At 38.9% G+C, this 18509-nt stretch overlaps 1 protein-coding gene across 1 annotated transcript in view; it reads right to left on the reverse strand.

Moving 5' to 3' along the window:
* LOC117963203 (disintegrin and metalloproteinase domain-containing protein 10) overlaps window positions 1-18509 on the reverse strand; it is a 65588-nt gene that overhangs the window by 17882 nt on the left and 29197 nt on the right. The window contains exons 3-4 of the mRNA XM_058998774.1: window positions 10497-10615; window positions 6383-6541 (exon numbers count right to left, since the gene is read on the reverse strand). Of these exons, the coding sequence (XP_058854757.1) occupies window positions 6383-6541; window positions 10497-10615 (278 nt within the window). The remainder of the gene's footprint in view (window positions 1-6382; window positions 6542-10496; window positions 10616-18509) is intronic.

An 18509-nucleotide genomic window follows, 5' to 3' on the forward strand; every position in this document is an offset into this window, starting at 1 on the left:
GGATGATGAGTCATCACGTAACTAGTCGCCTGACTGCAGGGATTCAGGAATCTGAAACTGCTAATCTTTTTATTTTTTTGTTTGTTTGGTTTCAAAGTCACTAATGGGAGACTGCCCAGCGCTGGTCACTGCATTCACTGGAAACGGGGAGCAAAGGCATTTTATTAAATCGCTGACAATATATGGTCTCCATTTCAACAAAAAGCTCCCTTTGTCTGTTCGCTGAATGCCACCTCATTGAGATGCAAATCATAGATTGTCACCAATGAAAAGGCACCAAGAGAAAAATTAATTAAGTGTGGGTGTGTACAAAAGCATTTTAGAAAGCTGCAGACTGTAATAAATTTCTCTTTCATTACTGCATTTAACTTTTTCTTGGGACCAAATGTAGTGGACATGCCCACATACAGTACAGAGTAAGAAATGAATGGGTTATCTTTGGAGACATTTGCACAAAGGCATCCAAAGTTACTTGAAGTGTATTAAATGCTTTGTGCTTTTTATAAAATGTCTTTTATAAATGGCTAAACTGGGTATAACAGTAACAGGAGGATATCCTTCATCGCAGTCTGCTAAATAACAGACATAAAACAATGCCATAAAGAGTTTAGTACTGGAAAAGTCTGCAGATCACAGAAAGTACATTACTGTAGTAGATTATTAACAGCAATACTAGTTTTCTCCACAAGAGGTGGCTAGAGAGAACTGCATATCAGAAACAAAACTGCAGTAGTGTACAGTAGATTGACACGAATAAAGCGCCACACCACAAGTTTTTTCAGCATAAAAGTTACCTATTTATAGTGATATTAGTTTATTAAACTACCAGTTTGGTACCACTGTCCTTGAAAAAGGTTACTATCCATTATAAATTCAATTAGGTCTAATCCTATTGATCAGTTGCATCCCAAGGATAGAATTAGATGTTTTTCCAGTACTTGGAGCCAATTAAAAGCAGGATGCATGGTAGGAATTTCAATGGGATTATTTCAACCACGGCTACAAGCACGGTAGAGTTACAGCTACATTCCTCTCGGTTCAGCGGTGTGATCTGGCCTTCCCCTGCCTGGGGACAGTATTCAGCTCTCATTGCACTCAAGTTCTGTGCCACTGTCTGACTGGAATGATTCCTGGCAAACCAAAGATCATGTGCCGTCGTTGTGTGTTACAGCCAGCAGTGATTCGCTATGAACCTTTATGATGACAGACAAGAGGCTGGGCATTGGATTACAGTAACAAGTAGGTTAGTTTGTACTTCACCTTGGCTTTAATCAGCATCCTGATAAAGACCACCATGAAAGTATCACAGCAATACCGAGGACATTGATTAATCTGTCATGATTATGTAGACACTTTGGGTTCACACACCTCCCCATTCTGCTTTTCAGTGTAAAACATACCAGACACGTCACTTAGCTATAAAGTGTCCAGTAACAAGGATTTAGTAAACCAACAGGTCGGTTTACTATTGTAAATCCATGTTTACAGGTACAATTCAGGGATGGAAATAAGACTCCCATTGCATAGCAGTTTGATCCACTCCTGGTTTTACCTGGAATGGGTGAAACTTTTTATGCATTAGGAGTGTTATTTCCATCCCTGAATTGTACCTGTAAATAAGGTACTGTGGCAGTTGTGACTTCAATGTGTCGTGTAAATATATTCTTGAAAAACTTTGAAGGACAAACTCTGCAACATGCATGTCATCAAAAATGCAAACCAATATCAGATTTTTCTTAAGATGGTTGCAACTGCAAAATTCAGCCACCTGATGGCACCGTGTGCTATGTGAAACTCTAACAGACCAAGTTTGCAAAATTAAAAAAAGAGAATCATCACATCAGGTGCAAGATAAACCAACAAAGAGCTAGCTCTGCATACTGACTTACATAATTAAGCCCCTCTGAATGTACAGTTAGACAGCAGAGACTGTCATTATACGAGAGAAAGGCACACAACCTATATCAGAATACCTTAAGGGAGATTGGCCAATCTGTTGGTTTTACCTTTAGGGCGCACGAGATCTAATATCGTTTAGGTCACATCAGGTTTGTTGTCATTTACAAATCGTGCTACAATTTAGCAGAAACATACAGTATGGGACAATCCTCTCCTCCACTCCCCTCCTCTCCCACAAAATACAGGTCAAACTAGAGAAGCCAAGCACTGAAGCGGGTCACATTTCACATAGTATTTGTGCAGATAATGGGCTAAATATATTTAATGCCATCAACTCATACTTGCCTTGCGCAAGCACTTAATTCAACATAACTCAGTATCACTGGAATTCTTAAAAGCATTTATACATAACTGGCAACAAAAACAAACCAAAACACGGATGACTCATTCAATTGCTAACTGATAACAGCTGCAGTTAAAACATATTACATTAGATTCAAGGTTATATTTAGAATGCACTGTGTGCAATTTCACGCTTTAGTCCAATCGTGTTTAAATACAGTATATCGAATTTTAAAATTCCCTGCTACTGTAGTTAGTTCAAGATGGTTTTAAATACACAATGTGTGTGCAACATTAAGTGCGGCGTACAGATTTACATTAAAAATATGTCCTAGTCTAATGCTTCCTCAGGCAAAACTTTTTTGTAATTATCACTTTATTGAATTTTGTCTTCAGCCTCGCAGGCAGTCAGTGGACTGGAAATTAAAAAGCAAATGCCAGCAATTTGCAAGGTTGAGATACCATGACAATGTGCTGTGAATATTTGCATTTTGTTGAAACATATGGTTTGAAAATATTTCTATATTTCTAAATATAACCTTTCCATTAATACAATATTATATGTATACAGTAGCGGTTTATTGTGTGTTAACTGCAGTATTTCTCCTGTCAATTGCAAGGTCAATGGATAAAAAAAAGAAACTTGTCAAAAGGATTTATCTGCAACATCAGACCATGAAGTAGCTTTATCTTTACTGATGGTCTATCAGGTGACCTGCAGCACAATTCACCCATCTACCACTGGTCAATAGCTTTGTTTTGCACGACTCCGACACACAGCAGGACATAAATAGCTGCTGCTTTTAAAGGGCCCCTTACCCATTTATGATCAGAATTATTCAGGGTGGTTCTGAGCTCTGTTGAGATGCATCGTTTCCACACAGCTGTCAAACTGGCTTCAAGCTGGCAAGTAGGCATTGCTACCTGGCCATGGATCTAGAGCAGGGGGGGCCAAACCTGGGCCTTGAGAGCGGCAGGGTCTTCTGGCTTTCCTTCCACCCGAGTTCTTAATTACTTAATTCAACCGATTGTGTTCTTCCAGGTCTTTAGCCGTTGACGATTTAAAAAACTTGCACTCTGTGCAATGATGTGTGGTATAGGTCAAGGATCACATGTTTTTCTTCTAGAATAAGGAAATCCAGCCACAAGGCCAGACAAACACAAGTTAAACAGCGATAGAAACCAAAAAGATCTTAATAGGTGGAGCAAAAGAGCAATAGAGCAATTCAAAATGATTATAATCATAAAAAGTGGAAATTCATGAAGACTTGCAACATTACAATGTCTAGCTGTATCCATGAAGTTCTGTCAATTGCCTCCTTGTGGAATACACTGCCACATTCATGTCAGCAGCTGAAATTGCGCAGGGTTGGTAAAGTAAGAAATGCCACGGCTAAATAGTCATTCAGTTTAAAAGCAGTCTTATATCTTATCCATTCTGCCAAACAGCTTATTACAGCTCATGACACTCTCTTCATTTCATTCCAGTCGGATGTAATAAAATAACATAATAAAATCAGACAACCAAAACAGGCAGGATATAGCAACATGCATAAATAGTATAAATCCACACCATGATACAGTTTAATAGGAAGTCCAAAGATCCAATCAATTTGTGAGTTTTGACAGAACCTTTCTAAAGGCTGAAGCTAGAGAATTGGTCCACTGGAGAACTGACACTGCATTAAAACTAAACTGAAATATTAAAGAACTCGGCAGTGAACATTTCACACATAACTACCAGCAAAGCTGTGCCTCAATGTTTTCTAACCACCTCCCTCACACTTATAATTCTAAAACTCAGCTAAATGATTAATGCTGTAAGATTTAGGGTTTGCCAAGAATTCTTGCCAAACATTTAAAATGGTGTTCTGGGAAGTATGGATCTGCTGCTGGAAGAAAAGCTTTAAAAAAACGCATCTCAAATAGATGGGTCTGTCGGATAATGTAATCACTGTATTGCATTGAAATAATGCTGGAGTCACAGATACTATTCAGGGATTACCAGAACAGGTTCTGAAGATATCTCCTTTTTTCAACCTTTGAATGCCACACGCTTCACATGCAAATCACAAAACACCATGTGAAAGTGACCTAATGTAACAGGAACACATTTTAAATGCTTTCTCAGAAAACAAAGGCAGTGCTGTATTGTACAGTACAATTAAAACACACACACTGTATTCTTAAACTGAGGGAACATGAAGCCACTTGGAACTTGGTTTCACGATACTAGGTTTCAGGCCACTGCATGTCCTCCCTGGGGAGACTTAGGGCTTGGTACAGCAATGTTGCCTCAAACTTGGTCGCCCATCTCCTGGACCAAGTTTCAAGCCACTGTTCCCGGAAAAAAAGTGGCTTTGTGTACCCTCAGCTTTAAGCCCATATGAATTTCCTCAGCTTTGTTTAATGCAACGTCTGAACTGGCTGTCTGTTTTAAGCGAAGCTCTGTTTGGTTTGTGACTTGTAAATGGAGGTCTGTTCTCAAGACGAGCTTGGAAGTCTGATCAGAAATTCAACACTTAAAGTGTATCTCTGTACTGTATTTTCATCTATAGAACAAAAAGATCTATCCCACCTTTCAACTAGAGTAGGAAATACAATACCCACTACCTATAGCGATTTGTATTTACAAGGTAAATTAGGATTATCCTCTCTGCCTTGAGGGCAAGTCATTCCTTACAACTGGAGCCCTGTGTTTTTACCAACTATAAAACAAAATTATAAACCAAACACAGAATGACATTTTTAAATTGGGAGGTTTATACAAAAAATACTTTAAATAAATACTTGCAATCGTAGTTGTCAAAGCTCAGCCGTTACCATAGACACGGTCTGAAGGTAATCTGAAGCTGTCTAGGACTTGCGCAAATGTATACATTTTCCCACTTTTGGCAATTCAAATTGTGACGACAAACCATGAAAAAAGAAAACTTAAGAGTTCTGTTGTATGCTTGCGTTTAATTCTTTAAAATTTGTAACCTGCTTTTTGAGTTAATGCTGAACTGTACAACATTCTGAAGCATGCCATTTTTTGTGTTTGTTGAGTTAATATCCTTCATGCTGATCTGAATTATACTGTGCAGTAATAATTATTTTTATTGTATTTTTATAGAGGGCATGGGCAGTATTTACTGTAAACAGGCAGTTAACTAAATAGGGGGGACTTCACATATGTTACCGTTACTGCCGCTAATGAGAAATTATGGTAACTAAAATTATTCTTCTGTGCTAGTCTGTCAAAATGTTAAAATATATATATATATAATACATTTTTTAAAAAAATGCAGATAATGCTAAATAAAAAGTATGTATATTGTTAACACACAATGTATACTTTGTTTTTATTTATATACCGGTACATCTATTTTAGTTATTTTATTAATGTGTATCTGTAATAACAAAAAAAACATTTTTAGCAGATAAAACTAATTTGTGAAATAAAACTAAAATTCTAAACAATAAATGATCACAGGACAACCCACACCAGCTCTTTACTACTGCAGTGTAAAACTGAGACCACATCTGCTTTGTATGTAAACACACGTTTCCTTTCTTGCCCAACATGCAATACATTTCATGACTCTTCATATTGAAACACAAACTTTTGATGGTGTCCAATGTACTTTCATAAGTAAAGTGGGACGTTCTGGTTAAAGCATACACTGTTAAATGCACCATTTTCAGGTCCACAGGGCTGCTGCACATAATGTACTGTATTACAGCCACCCATGCGTTTCTGAACACTGGTATCCTTCACCTGACGAGTAAAGTGCAGCAGCCCCTTTCATTGCTTTACTGCTGGGGATCCAGCTGCAGCATTGATAAGCTTGCATTGTGACCACCGTGCAGCAAATAATGCCTTACCTTCAAAATTCACATATTAGTAAGGCATCAACTGGATTGTTCTTTAAAATAAAACACATTCATTAACAAGCAGTAGTCAACCCATATAACCCATGATGATTGAATCCAAACGCACATACAGCATGCGAAGCACAACAGCATTTGGTTCACTCCCCAGTACCCGTGGACACAACTGAAGTCATCGCCTTGACGCCTAACTTAAGAAGCAATAGTTTCATACCCGACTTGTAGCTTTGAAAATATGCTGCAATCCCGCAGAAGTGAAATTACTCACTGATATCATCCTCGTGGTAGATGACAGAGTGGAAAGGCACTGATCTGTCCTTCAAGTATCTTTCCGAAGGCTCCACGTAGAAGGTGCCTTGGTGAGTCTGGATGAAGCCTTCGAATCTGCCGTCCACTACAGAGCCATGGCTCATGCTGCCCTTTTCACCTGCAAGACAGGAGATAAACTCAGGTTGTCATTTGTTCCAACATTCATTACGAGTCCAACACGATTTGCCAAGGCTTCAGGAATTACAAGTAGGCAGTATTGGGGGAGGGGTGGGGTTGGTGTCAGCTGTGTGGCTTCATATTATTATTATTATTATTATTTATTTCTTAGCAGACACCCTTATCCAGGGCGACTTACAATCGTAGGCATAACCATTTAAAACATACCCTGGGACTGAACTGTACAGCCTTCAATAATCAAAGTCATCGCAGGAAGGGAAACTCTTGTTATCTTGTCTTAATATCCCTTCCCAGCCTCCACAGCAAAGGGCTGCAGAGGGGGGGTGTGGAATTATGGAACATTTATATTTTTCAGTCCAGCATTGCAGACAATTCCTGCCACTCCCAAACCAACATGATTCTATCAGACTAGACAAAAAAAAGAAAATGTTAGAGATACTGAAATATTATGGGGTGTGTAGCAGTAGGAACATTCTGGAAGGTGTGTACAATATCTGTAGCTTTCATCGACTGGACAGCAGATGGGTGATGGGTGAGCAGATTTTAAAAAAATAAAAATAAAAAAAGGAATTTGGCACCAAGATATGTTTTTACGTACAGGTTCACCTGCAATGATTTGAACTTTCATCTACATCATAGAATATAGCCCTGGTCCATAGTATAGTTTATTTTGTCTTGTTGCAGCAACAGTAATACTAAAAAAAACAAACCAAATAATAAGATAGCAACATTTAAACAAGAAGCCTTTGCCATATATCCAGTTTGATTTTGTTACTGAATTAATAAAAGGGGAAATCTTCTTTGCTTATTTGGCAGGTACAGTGCGAGCCATGTCAACAAGTTCCTTTTTCTCTTTAAATTTTGCAACCTTATTTTCAAGCAGCAACTGCAAATAATTTTGAATTTTCACAGATGTTCCCACGTGGAAACAAATGCAATGGAATCAACATCAAAAACGGCAACACAAAGCGTTTTCTAATTGTTCAGAGGTAGTCACACTCCAATTAATTTCAAGCCTTTTCAGAAGCAACTCATCTGAGCATCCTGAAAGCGTGGGGGACACTGAATTGTAGCACCGAGGTGGCAATCCAGAGACATTAAAAGGAAGGGGTTTGATTTTTTAAGCTTGATTTAAACTGTAATACACTGTCAGTGTTTTAAAGAGCTTCTGAAATGCAAATAACTGTTATTATACACTTCCACCATTTCCACTGCTCATATTTAATAAATGATGTAGGAATGTAGCGCATGACATCCAGACCCTCCCTGTTATAATCACGCTTTGCTTGGAGTCAATCTGTTCAGAGCTCATACCTATTTGAATGGACAGCCACAGGCATTGTTACCACTTGTTTTCTTTTTTAAAAAGGCTTACGGGTCAGTTCAATAGCAGCTCTCGTAATGTTCGACACAATGGATTTTTAATGATGGCAATCAAGAGGTTCCCTGGTCCTCAGAGGCATGAAATGAATACAAGCTCTGATACTACTGTATTTCTGCTTCCCTTTTTCAACGTTTAAATGTTCCATAACATGCCTGCATTACAGATGGCAAGGTATCAATTTGCAAAACTTAAAACGTGTTTCAAAGAGGAATGCTGAACACAGCCCATCTGCAGCATCAAGTGCAGTAACCAACCTCTGCGACAGAATGTAACATGTTGAAATTGTGTCTGAGTTAAACCACAGACAAACAGCCTTTCAAGAACATTGAAGAATGAGGGATGACTGAGCTGCTGGAAGCTCAACGCTGAAAAGAGAAATGGTTAGACGACACAGGTGACTGGTTCATGTACTGGTTCCTTGAGCTATAAATAAATAAACAAATAAATAAGTAAACAGAAAACAGCCTGCAGATAAGATCTTAGCCGATTCCAGACTGCCTGAGATTAAAGGGCTGACCCAGGCTTTCAAAAGACCAGAAGAGGGATGCGGAGCAGCTACAGAACCACAGTATCTATGTTGTTTTGCACAGATTTTATTTTTATTTCTTTTTATGGAAGACTCTTAACAATATAGTGCAATTTTTGCTTTGCTCCACAAAAGAATCCCGCCGAGAAATTAAAGGAATTCTTGATGTGAAGCGGATTATTGTGATATGATAATTATTTAATACGGATTTATTTGTAATGTAAAATGCAATCAAGTTCACTTGAAAGGAAATCAAACATCACATGCTTTAAAAAAATTAACAAGGTTTTTTTTTTTTTTTTTTTATGCCTTTCAGCATTATGCCTTTAAGCAATCACATTTATCTGTGCAAAGCCAGTGCCTGAAGACATGCAGAAATGCCGTGGGAGAAATATGACTGCGGTACAGAACTGAAGACATGTTCCCATAGAGAGGAGTGGGGAGTATAGTCGGTCAGTTCAGTTATAATGAAACAGTCCATTTACCCAAAACCCAGCACTGGTAGTACAGCACTTTGGAACAGGAGACTCCAATAATTGAGAAGAAGCACACCAATAAGAAATAATTCTCATGCATCTATTAAGTTCCAGATCATTTAATACATTCACTGGAATATGTATTGAACTGTATGTATGTATGTATGTATGGAACTGTATGTATTGAACTGTATGTATGTATGTATGTATGTATGTATTCGCATCTTGCATTAGCAAAAAGCAAAAGTGCAAAGCCCTTCAGTTACCATAAAACCAAGGCCGTTAGCATCGATTTTTAGCCTTAGTCTAGTGAAAGAAAGCTTTGCCAGCTGAAAGCTGAAGGTGTAGTAGCACATTGGCTGAGTCGTCTCTCAAGGGAGAGATTCAAAATGACTCATTTCTACATTGCTTTCAGTAAACCTTTGAAAACACTGTATTGTATGTGTAAACCTGGATATTTTGGTTCAAGGGAAAACGCTTTGCAGTTTGTACAGTGCATATTTCAAAATGTGCTAACTACTGTATTTTAATACAATTATCCAGCTACACCCCTACCCTGTACAGCTGATATAAAATGAACTTATCAAGATGACCAAACAAATTCGGTACATCTTTCAGAATGGTATGCATGTATGTATGCATGTCTATCTATGTATGTGGTAGTTACCATTAAGGCCTTTGTTGCTGTTCTATGAAGTAAGGAGGAGTGAGTTTTAAATCTGTATTGCTCTTCAAGCTAAACGGTTGGAAGCTTTGCCTTGGAGGGACATGTATGCAGAGCAATCCCAGGACTGCTATATATCAGTTTGCTTCACTGTACAATTCTGGTCCAGCAGCCTGTGGTATTGCAATGTAATACTGTGTCAAATTCACAACTGCTGCTACAGTATTGCTTGCCATTTAGTTGGCAGTGCTGCACTGGACACACCCCATGTCCTCCTCCAAATCTCTCCCAGACCTACACTTTCCTTCCCAGTTCTGGGCTGTACAGGGAAGATATGAGTGCATAGCATTCTTATGCTCGGGTTCAACCTCGTCCACACAGATACAAGTATACACAAGCACACACTCAAGCCACCAAATTACTTAAATAAATCAGTGAGTGCAGTGCAGGAGCTCAAGCACCTGTTCAGGGAATTCCCAAAAGAAATGACGGGCTGAAGAAATTGCACAAAACTCGACTATGAAACTAATCTTTCATGCCTTGTAAGAATTCATTTAGGGGAAGGGAAGGAATTTAAAATAAAAGGCGAGCCAAATGAAACACAGAGCTTATTTAGGGAGCTGGAACAGTACAATAGTCAGGGTGAGAATCCGATCTCCAGTTCTAGCACAGCGTCAAACAGAGAGTGTAAACAGTTTTTCAAATACCTAAACAAAAATCATATACCTACAAATCAATGAAGTCTACGCTTGCAGTTTCTAAAATCAGAGCATGTACTTTTCACAAACACAATCAACACAGTATTGTTTGTGTGTTTCTTTCTTATCACATTTCTGGGTTTGATTTTCAAAGTGCTTAATTCTTCAAAACAATGAATGGACTTACCAAAGATTTCTCCAGTGTAAATGTGGGAGGTGTCATAATTGGTTTCTTCTCCTGATATTTCTATTTTAAAATCATCTGTAAATAGGGAGGCGTCTCTCTTCATTCGGAGGTTGAAGTGTCTGCAAAACAGAAGACAAGCACTGTCATGAGGAGGGTTGTTAACATTGCAGACCCTAAGTTGTATATGATAGCGACCTGTTCAAGATGGGATATACTGCACACTAAGAACCTGTATGGGTCTCATTTCAGTGCTGCCCCAGTCTCCTGTTCGTACATAAAAACCACTGCCATTCCACTGCTAAAGTTTAACAATTTGTTTCATTTTTCTCTGAAAGGGTAAATTCTTGAAGCAAAGCAGCTTCGGTTTCAGATAACTCTCATTACAACATTACTTTTTACACACAAGCAAAGGTATCCGCACAATAAATGTTTTGATGTGAAAGAAACTAAAGTTAGTATTTGTTTATATTGCATTGTATTTAAAATCTAGAATTAAAACACACAGGTTCCCTTCTGTTTCCTCATCCATATCCGATTTTTCAAATCCTAATAAACGCTTACAAAAAAAGGATCTCAAAACGGTTTGTTTTTTGTCTGAAAGGGCCAACCGTTGTTTTCTGAGCATCCAAGTCTCTGCTCAGTCCATCTGGCAAAAACGTACACCATTAACTCTCCACTCAAGTGTGCGAGCGAGACTGTGTGTTTGTTTATAACCCATTTGCGGTGTAATAAAAGATATTCTTACTTTGCTGATAATCTTCATGTTATAGACTATTTCAAACCAGGACCACGACACCCTACAGCACATCTACCTTGGTACCCTCTGTACATTCATTCAGAGACATGGTAATTACAATGTTCTCACAGTGTAAGATCTCTACTAAGTGGCTAATGCTACAACTACAGCACTTTCAGACAGAGCTGTTCTGTACGTTGGTGCAGATGGCGTAACTTCCAGCATGTGTCAGAAGATTCTCCTGAGCAGATCAAGACTGTAATTAGGTACTAGTCTACAGGAAAGCAGCTTTTGAGAGGAACAATTGTTGCAATTTTATAAAAGCGGACCGTGCTAAAATTGTAGCCCAATGTTATTAACAGGACAGATATTGTATTTTAATTGTTACAGAATATTTTACGCCTGGTCGGTCAGTCGGTATATTGTGTCAATGCACAACACAGGTGCCAAAGTGCGCCAAGCCTCACACGGTACATTAAAATATTCCATTCTCTTAATCTGAGAATATGTCATCAAGTTACATTATGCTAATGTGTCTTTGTGTTACTTTAGCTCCGTCGGTTTTTGGAGGGCTGGTAATACAGACCGTGAAGACTTACTCGAATATCCTAATACTTAACCTTGAAGAACACAATGGAAATGAAGTTAGAAACAATAAGGCATTTAGTACTTCGGTTTTAGCCCACATTATTATTTGAAATGTAAGACTATTCATTCTCGGGGGATATTGTTTGAGACACTATTAGTTCTAAATTAAGATATTTCTTTAAAGCAGGAATTTAAAAACAGGACCATTAAGGTTATATACTGTAAAAGTAGTTTTTTTTTCTTGCATACTGGTAACCAGGATATATTTTCACAAGATTCATGTTCTGAGGACAGTCTATCATTTTACAAAATGGCAAAAAAACACCTTTACTTCAAGAACATTTAAAAAGAAACAAAACCATTCCATGCACCAACTTCTTTAGGTGTAGTGGGATGTATCTTAAAATAGTAATAGTATGCCTTAAGCAGCTACAGGTAGACCAATGCACCCGAAATGTGCATTCCTTCATTCTGAGAACAAAAGGATTGTGCAATGTAATCCAGTTTCTTCCTGTTAGAATGAACCCTGCACGTAATCCAAACTTTAGTTGTGTGTGCATTTTATGTTTGAGCATACTTTTTTTTTTTTTTTTTTTTAAACACACAATGAAAGGCATGGCATTTGGCAGTTTAAGGACACCTAGAGGTATCTATTTAGAAACTAAACCACTGTTTGGAGCGGAGGCCTCCATGCAGTCCGAGTCAATCCAGACTGCTTACACCACAGGCCAGCAGCAGAGAGCAGAAAGGAGAACGTGGGGAGTGGGGAATTGGGCCAGTGTCATTACAAGTAGCAGAATCTATTGAATTGATTCCATTTCATTTAATCATACTGGGTCAATAAGAAAAAAAACAAACATTTGCAGATGCCTCAGAATACCTTGGAGAAAAAAAAAAAAAAAAAAAAAAAAAAAAAAGACAAACAACGCTGCCGATTTTAAATTTACTGAACTGCAAAGTATCCACTCGATTCAATTGTTGTACAAGATGTGAAATGTGAATATACTTAGCCAGATTATGTAAAACATCATAGAAAAGACCACTCTGACTAAATGCCTCTTTAGGTGTTATGCAAGATGTTATTAAACTATTGTATTCTACATTACATATCAATTAAGTTTTCTGACCCTTAAACACCACAAGACGAGGCAGGGTCTCTGAATGGCTCCCTCGGTAAAAGCGTGGTCGTTTCTTTAACGTTACACCATCAGGGTTAATTGGAAGTAAATAGGAGCACTTGTAAATGATCATGCATAAAGTATTTCAGATCAACAACATTCAAGTCCTAAAATCAATAGTACAAAGTGACTGCTTCCCCCTACCCCCAAAAATATAGGCTTTAAACCTTAAATAATGAACTGAAAATATACCTCCAAAAGGTATTTTTCTGAATCAGAATTCCATATTTGGGACTTGTCGAGGACTCCACTTTCAAGAGCTGATGAGTGCTCTGTTTATGTACAGGGTTTACCTACTGAAATACAGTACATTCAGGACATAGATTAGCCTACGGGAGAGCAGCTTGGCTACTGTAAAACCTACATCAGAAAAGGCACTCTTCAGCCCACATTAATACAGGCATGCATCTCCCTCCCACATTCAGTACTTTGGCAAGCAGCACAAGAGCAGGGGGATACATGTGCTAACAAGATAATTTTATTTTTAATCTTCTACTAGGAGGGGTTTCAGGAGTGGTTTCCTTTGTGTCAGGGATGTATGAAAATATACTGTTTGTACTTTTTTACAACAGGATCTAACCCAATAAACAGGATTGGTCTCCAAAAACACCTACCATGTATCCTAACGACAGAGCCACACATTTAAACCCTTTACCAGGAATCCCTTAAATTAAAAAAAAACAAAAAACCTCTGTACACACCAGGTCTCCCAGTGTAAAACAATAGGAATTTAAAATTGCCACCTTTCAGGTCCCGGCTGTTCATTTTTGGATATATTCAAATCCTTACTACTGCCTGCACATTTGGAAACGGAAAGGATGACGTTTCGTTTTATGCAAAGCAATAGACGTTTCAATCCAATCTGCATGTGGGCATCAGTGCTGCTGCGCCAGCTGGTTCCTAAGCTGCCCTTCTCATTTTGGTAACGTGCCAGCTTTACCCGACTGAGCCAACTGGGAAAAACGATGAGCATCGCAATGTTTCCCGCTGGTACCTTTTGATGGGATTTGAAATGAAAAAATCAACTTCACACACAAAGTCAATGCCCTTAATAAAAACAGCACACTTTGTAGTTTAATTAGAACGCTGGGATAGGCTTAACAAAATCCTTACAAGGTGCAAAAATAAAAAGGCAGAGACTGTGATCAGGGAAAAAAAAGTTTAATGAAGTCAGGCATCATTTCTAAATGTACTGGTTATACAAATTAGATGGCAAGTCCTATATCATTAAACATATACATTGATATTGTACAGAAGGGTTTTCAGAGGGACTGGTCGCCCTTGGAATCTTAATGTCCTGTGACTGGGTTTGTTCTCTCAAGGTAAGATTTTAACATTGTCTGCTGTAACGCCAGTGGCATATGTCACAGTATGAACAAAATCAGGGAGCAGCTGGTGAAAATAAATCAATACCAGAAAATGTTTATTTTAACCAAGTATGACATTCAACATGGAGAAAGGGTATAAGAATCCAACATCGTACCTGGGTGACCTCAAAGGACAGTAAAGGATGTTACTGCAAAATCTGTAGTTTTTACCTACAGGCCAATCGGCATGCAGATCGAAATCTATGTTAGCATTGGAATACTTTCCTGTACACACCACGCTTTAATATGGAATTTGCCGTTTCCCGTTAAACCCTGCTTTAAAAAAAAAAAAAAAAAAACGGACGACTATAAAAAAAATAAAACAGCCAGTGGTACATCTAAACTATTAGTCAAAGTAGGAAGAGCTGCATTATTTGTTTCAAGGACAGATGTACTCTAGATATATATTCTATTTTCAACATGGAGAAGAGATTTAAAAGATTGCATTTTAGATGACAGAAAGCCTTTAAGGCTTCCACTACACATTATTACTTGCTCACTTTAAAAAAGAACAGATCTAATATTAGCATCAGTACTGCACATTTATTGTGTCCACAGCCTAAAGCCACAGAGGCAGAGCGTTTCCTGGTTCACATTAAACAAGCACATCCTGATGAGATTACACAGGGGATCATCACTGTGGGAATTCCAAGCAGAGAATTTTTGCTGGAGGTTTGAGACGTCCTTACTGTACTGACTTTTGATGGTTCCCCAAATACTACATCCACCCTTCAACTTGAATGCAATACCCTCCTTTAAAAGAGGACACTGCATGCTGTAATCAAGTGTGTGAAGCGAGTGCCAATCATCTGCTATGGAATATTTGAAACAATGCTCCTAGAAACAGGCAGCAAATGTTCCAGATCACGGATTAGGGCTGTTTTTGGCATTCAAGGCAGTTTTCCTCCAAAGTAACAGCCTGCTGAGCATAAATAATAAAAAAAAAAAAAAAAACACAGCACTGCCATTTGGATTCAGTACATCTGCATACCAGAAGTACAGAGGCTATCATTTATGCTGTGTACTACATGCTGTTGCCCGATAAGAAATACAAAAAAAATTATTCAAATGATTTCCAGGACAAGGTCAAAAGAACTTGACCACAACCAAAACCTCAGCCAGGGGTTGGAGTGTTTACTTTTGAAGCTTCTGGTAAGGAAACAAAATAACTTGAGATCTAACCAATTCATAATGAAAGGTGGCAAAACTAAAACACCACACAAAGCACTGGACACCGTCCTCTGTTTAATTGTTTTGCAGTGAGCACTTTCAAAAGGTTGATATCTGGGGCCAGCATTACACTCCAGCCATCAACACTGAGCCAACAGGAAATCCATATTACCTGGAGGAAAAGCGCTGAAGGGTGATGCATTACAGCGAAGCTACAATCTCATTTCACCTTGGTGAGAGTGGAGTCCAATAATAGCATGTAAATAAAATCTACTCTCATGTGATAAATCAGGAACATTATTGAGCAGCAGAGGGATCTTGTGATATTATTCTTGTTTGAATCCAGTTTATACATTTTCGGTTTCATTTATCACATCCTGAGGACCTTAAGTTTAAAAGCACCCTGGCGGCTTCAAAATCGAGCTTTCAAAATCATGTCCACAGCACATCTTGTACACAGGAGATTCAGAGAGGCCACAGGGATGCATTCAAATCATAATTTAAAAAGTCACCAGGATTTGGTGACTGAACCAAGTGCAATAAAACAAGAAGAATACAATATAGTTAGAAGAGCAGGCACTGACATTTACATTGATCTATTCGCTCACTGTATGGTGATATCTGGTGGCCATGGAGATGCCACAGAGATTTCTACATCATTGACCTGGAATGAGGAAGTACATGAGAAATTAACACCAATGGTCTTAGAGTATATTTCTTACTAGCAAACTAGTCAAGGTTCCACTAGAAGAATGAACACTTTATACAGGGACTGTGAAACTACGCTATTACTGCTCCCCGACTGCTGTTCAGCTTCACTTCTGGGGTCGACCCTGAAGAGCCAGAAGATGTTCTACTCCCATTTACCACTTATTTTCAGATGAGCTGCAAAGTTTAGTTCTCAGATAAAACCATCACAGCTTTAACAGCTGGGTCAAGACTGATAAAAGCAGAATTCCTAGAACAGAATGTCAGGCTCCTGTTTTACATATATTCTACCCTCCCGGGCCTGCTGATAGCAGAAAGCAACACTCCCCCCAAGGCTCAGCGGTGCCTCTTAACAGATTCTGAACAGGAGAGTTGCCCAGGAGCCAAAATATCAAAGATTAAGTATGAAAATGCTCTGTTACATCCCTCTCCTCCCTGATAGACAGGGCTGGCCACTTGGCAGCCTGGAGAACTACTGTAGACCAGCTCAATAATTCTGCACAAGCACAGTCAGTATTTTACTATTTATTGTAGGGAATTCATTACAGTGTGCAACTTCAGAGATGGAATGTTGGACAGCAACATTGAAAACTGGACCATTCAAGCATATGAATAAAGTCACCACCTGAAGGACCACGAGCCCAGCATCACCTCACACGCAATGCTGGTGCTTTGGTAGCAGCAGCCCGTTCAGGTGGTATTCCAAAGTAATGTCAACCTCCTGCCTCGGTCGTGAATATGATCCTGAAACACCACTTCTACTGTCTAAACTGTGTGTTTATTTCAGCCCGTTTTCAAAGACATTCAAGCCTACAAGTCTTTAACCTCATTGTTCTGGCGCATTGCGGTTCCTTTTTGTTCTGTTCCTTAATCCTCATCCGATCAGAACACAGAGAATTCTTCTAATTTAGACCAATGAAAACCCTAGCCACTTGGTTTCTCTCTCTCAGTTTATCTAATATTATGGATAGGATACGTTTCAATACTGAACTACATAGCTTGAAGTTTGAAGCAGTTGCAATAAACTAGCACAATAAAACTCCCTTCAGGTCAGTACAGTACCAGCTTCAAGCCCAGCACAGGATGAACCCATTCCCATGATGCATCAGAACCATCCCCTCTTTCCTCTGCCAGGCACAGTCAGTCTCTTTACAGCACTCATTACCTCTGCAATTTCATGCCGGAGATGTCACGATCACACTTCACCATCAATCTCAACAGCACTACCCTTTTAATACATGGTCTGCTGAGACAGAGCGCACCATTAAAAACAACCAGCCTATTACCAGAAGTGGCAGGTAACACATGTAATTGCAAAGCACATTTCCATTAAGCGCATTGCCATTTGCAACTTTCCATGCCGTGAAAAAAAAAAAAAAAGTAGCTCTCCTTTGCTAAACAGTTTGTGTTCCCAGCCATCATTTTTATACTCCCACAAAAGCTAATTGATCAAGACCATGCCAGGCTGCTAGCATCACCAAACATCTCATAAAATCAATGAAAAGGCTCTTATTTCATGCATACATATTTCTTTCAAGCTGGTCACAACTTACAAGCCTGTGTCTGGTTTTCATAAAGAAAGCTCTTACAAGAGTCTTGTGATGCCTCCAGCTTTAGAGTAAATGCACACCACTGAGAACCGGCTTGGCTTTGGCTCGCGATCGCCTACCATCAACCCACACAGGATTAGCCGAGCAAGCTAACTCAACAGGGTTCGTACTGGGATTTTCAATGCCCCCTCTTACCAGCAGGCAGGAGTCGACACCAAACCCTTATGTATCCGGACAGTTTAGCGACATTTTTTCTATTTTAGGTTCTTATTTTAGGCTCTCAAGTGTAGGCCTACTGTATACCGTATATTACATATTGGTTCATAAAACTATTGATCACGTTTCTTTCAGCTGTTAAAAGAACACACTTAAATCTCCTGCTTCAGTATGAAAGATAATTTATATTGTAGGGTTTGCAAGCCCACGGTTTATATTCTACTGGCGACGCTCCACCAGGCCAGCAAAATGAGCAGCACTTACTGTAAGTACCTGAAAAAATAACACACCGGATTATTAATACCACACAGGCTGTGAAACAAAAAAATCCCAATCCTCCACCACAACAGTAAATATCACAGATCATGTCACACCCAAACACCTGGTCAAGTGAATAAGCCTGCTTCTGTATGTGGTCAGTTATAGAGGAATTGAAACCCATATTCTCTCTGCACATGTGTGATCTAACCACTGAGCCATACTGTACTGTTCCGCATACC

This window comes from Acipenser ruthenus, chromosome 24 (genome assembly GCF_902713425.1).
Source record: "Acipenser ruthenus chromosome 24, fAciRut3.2 maternal haplotype, whole genome shotgun sequence".
In the NCBI taxonomy this organism is placed as follows: Eukaryota; Metazoa; Chordata; class Actinopteri; order Acipenseriformes; family Acipenseridae; genus Acipenser; species Acipenser ruthenus.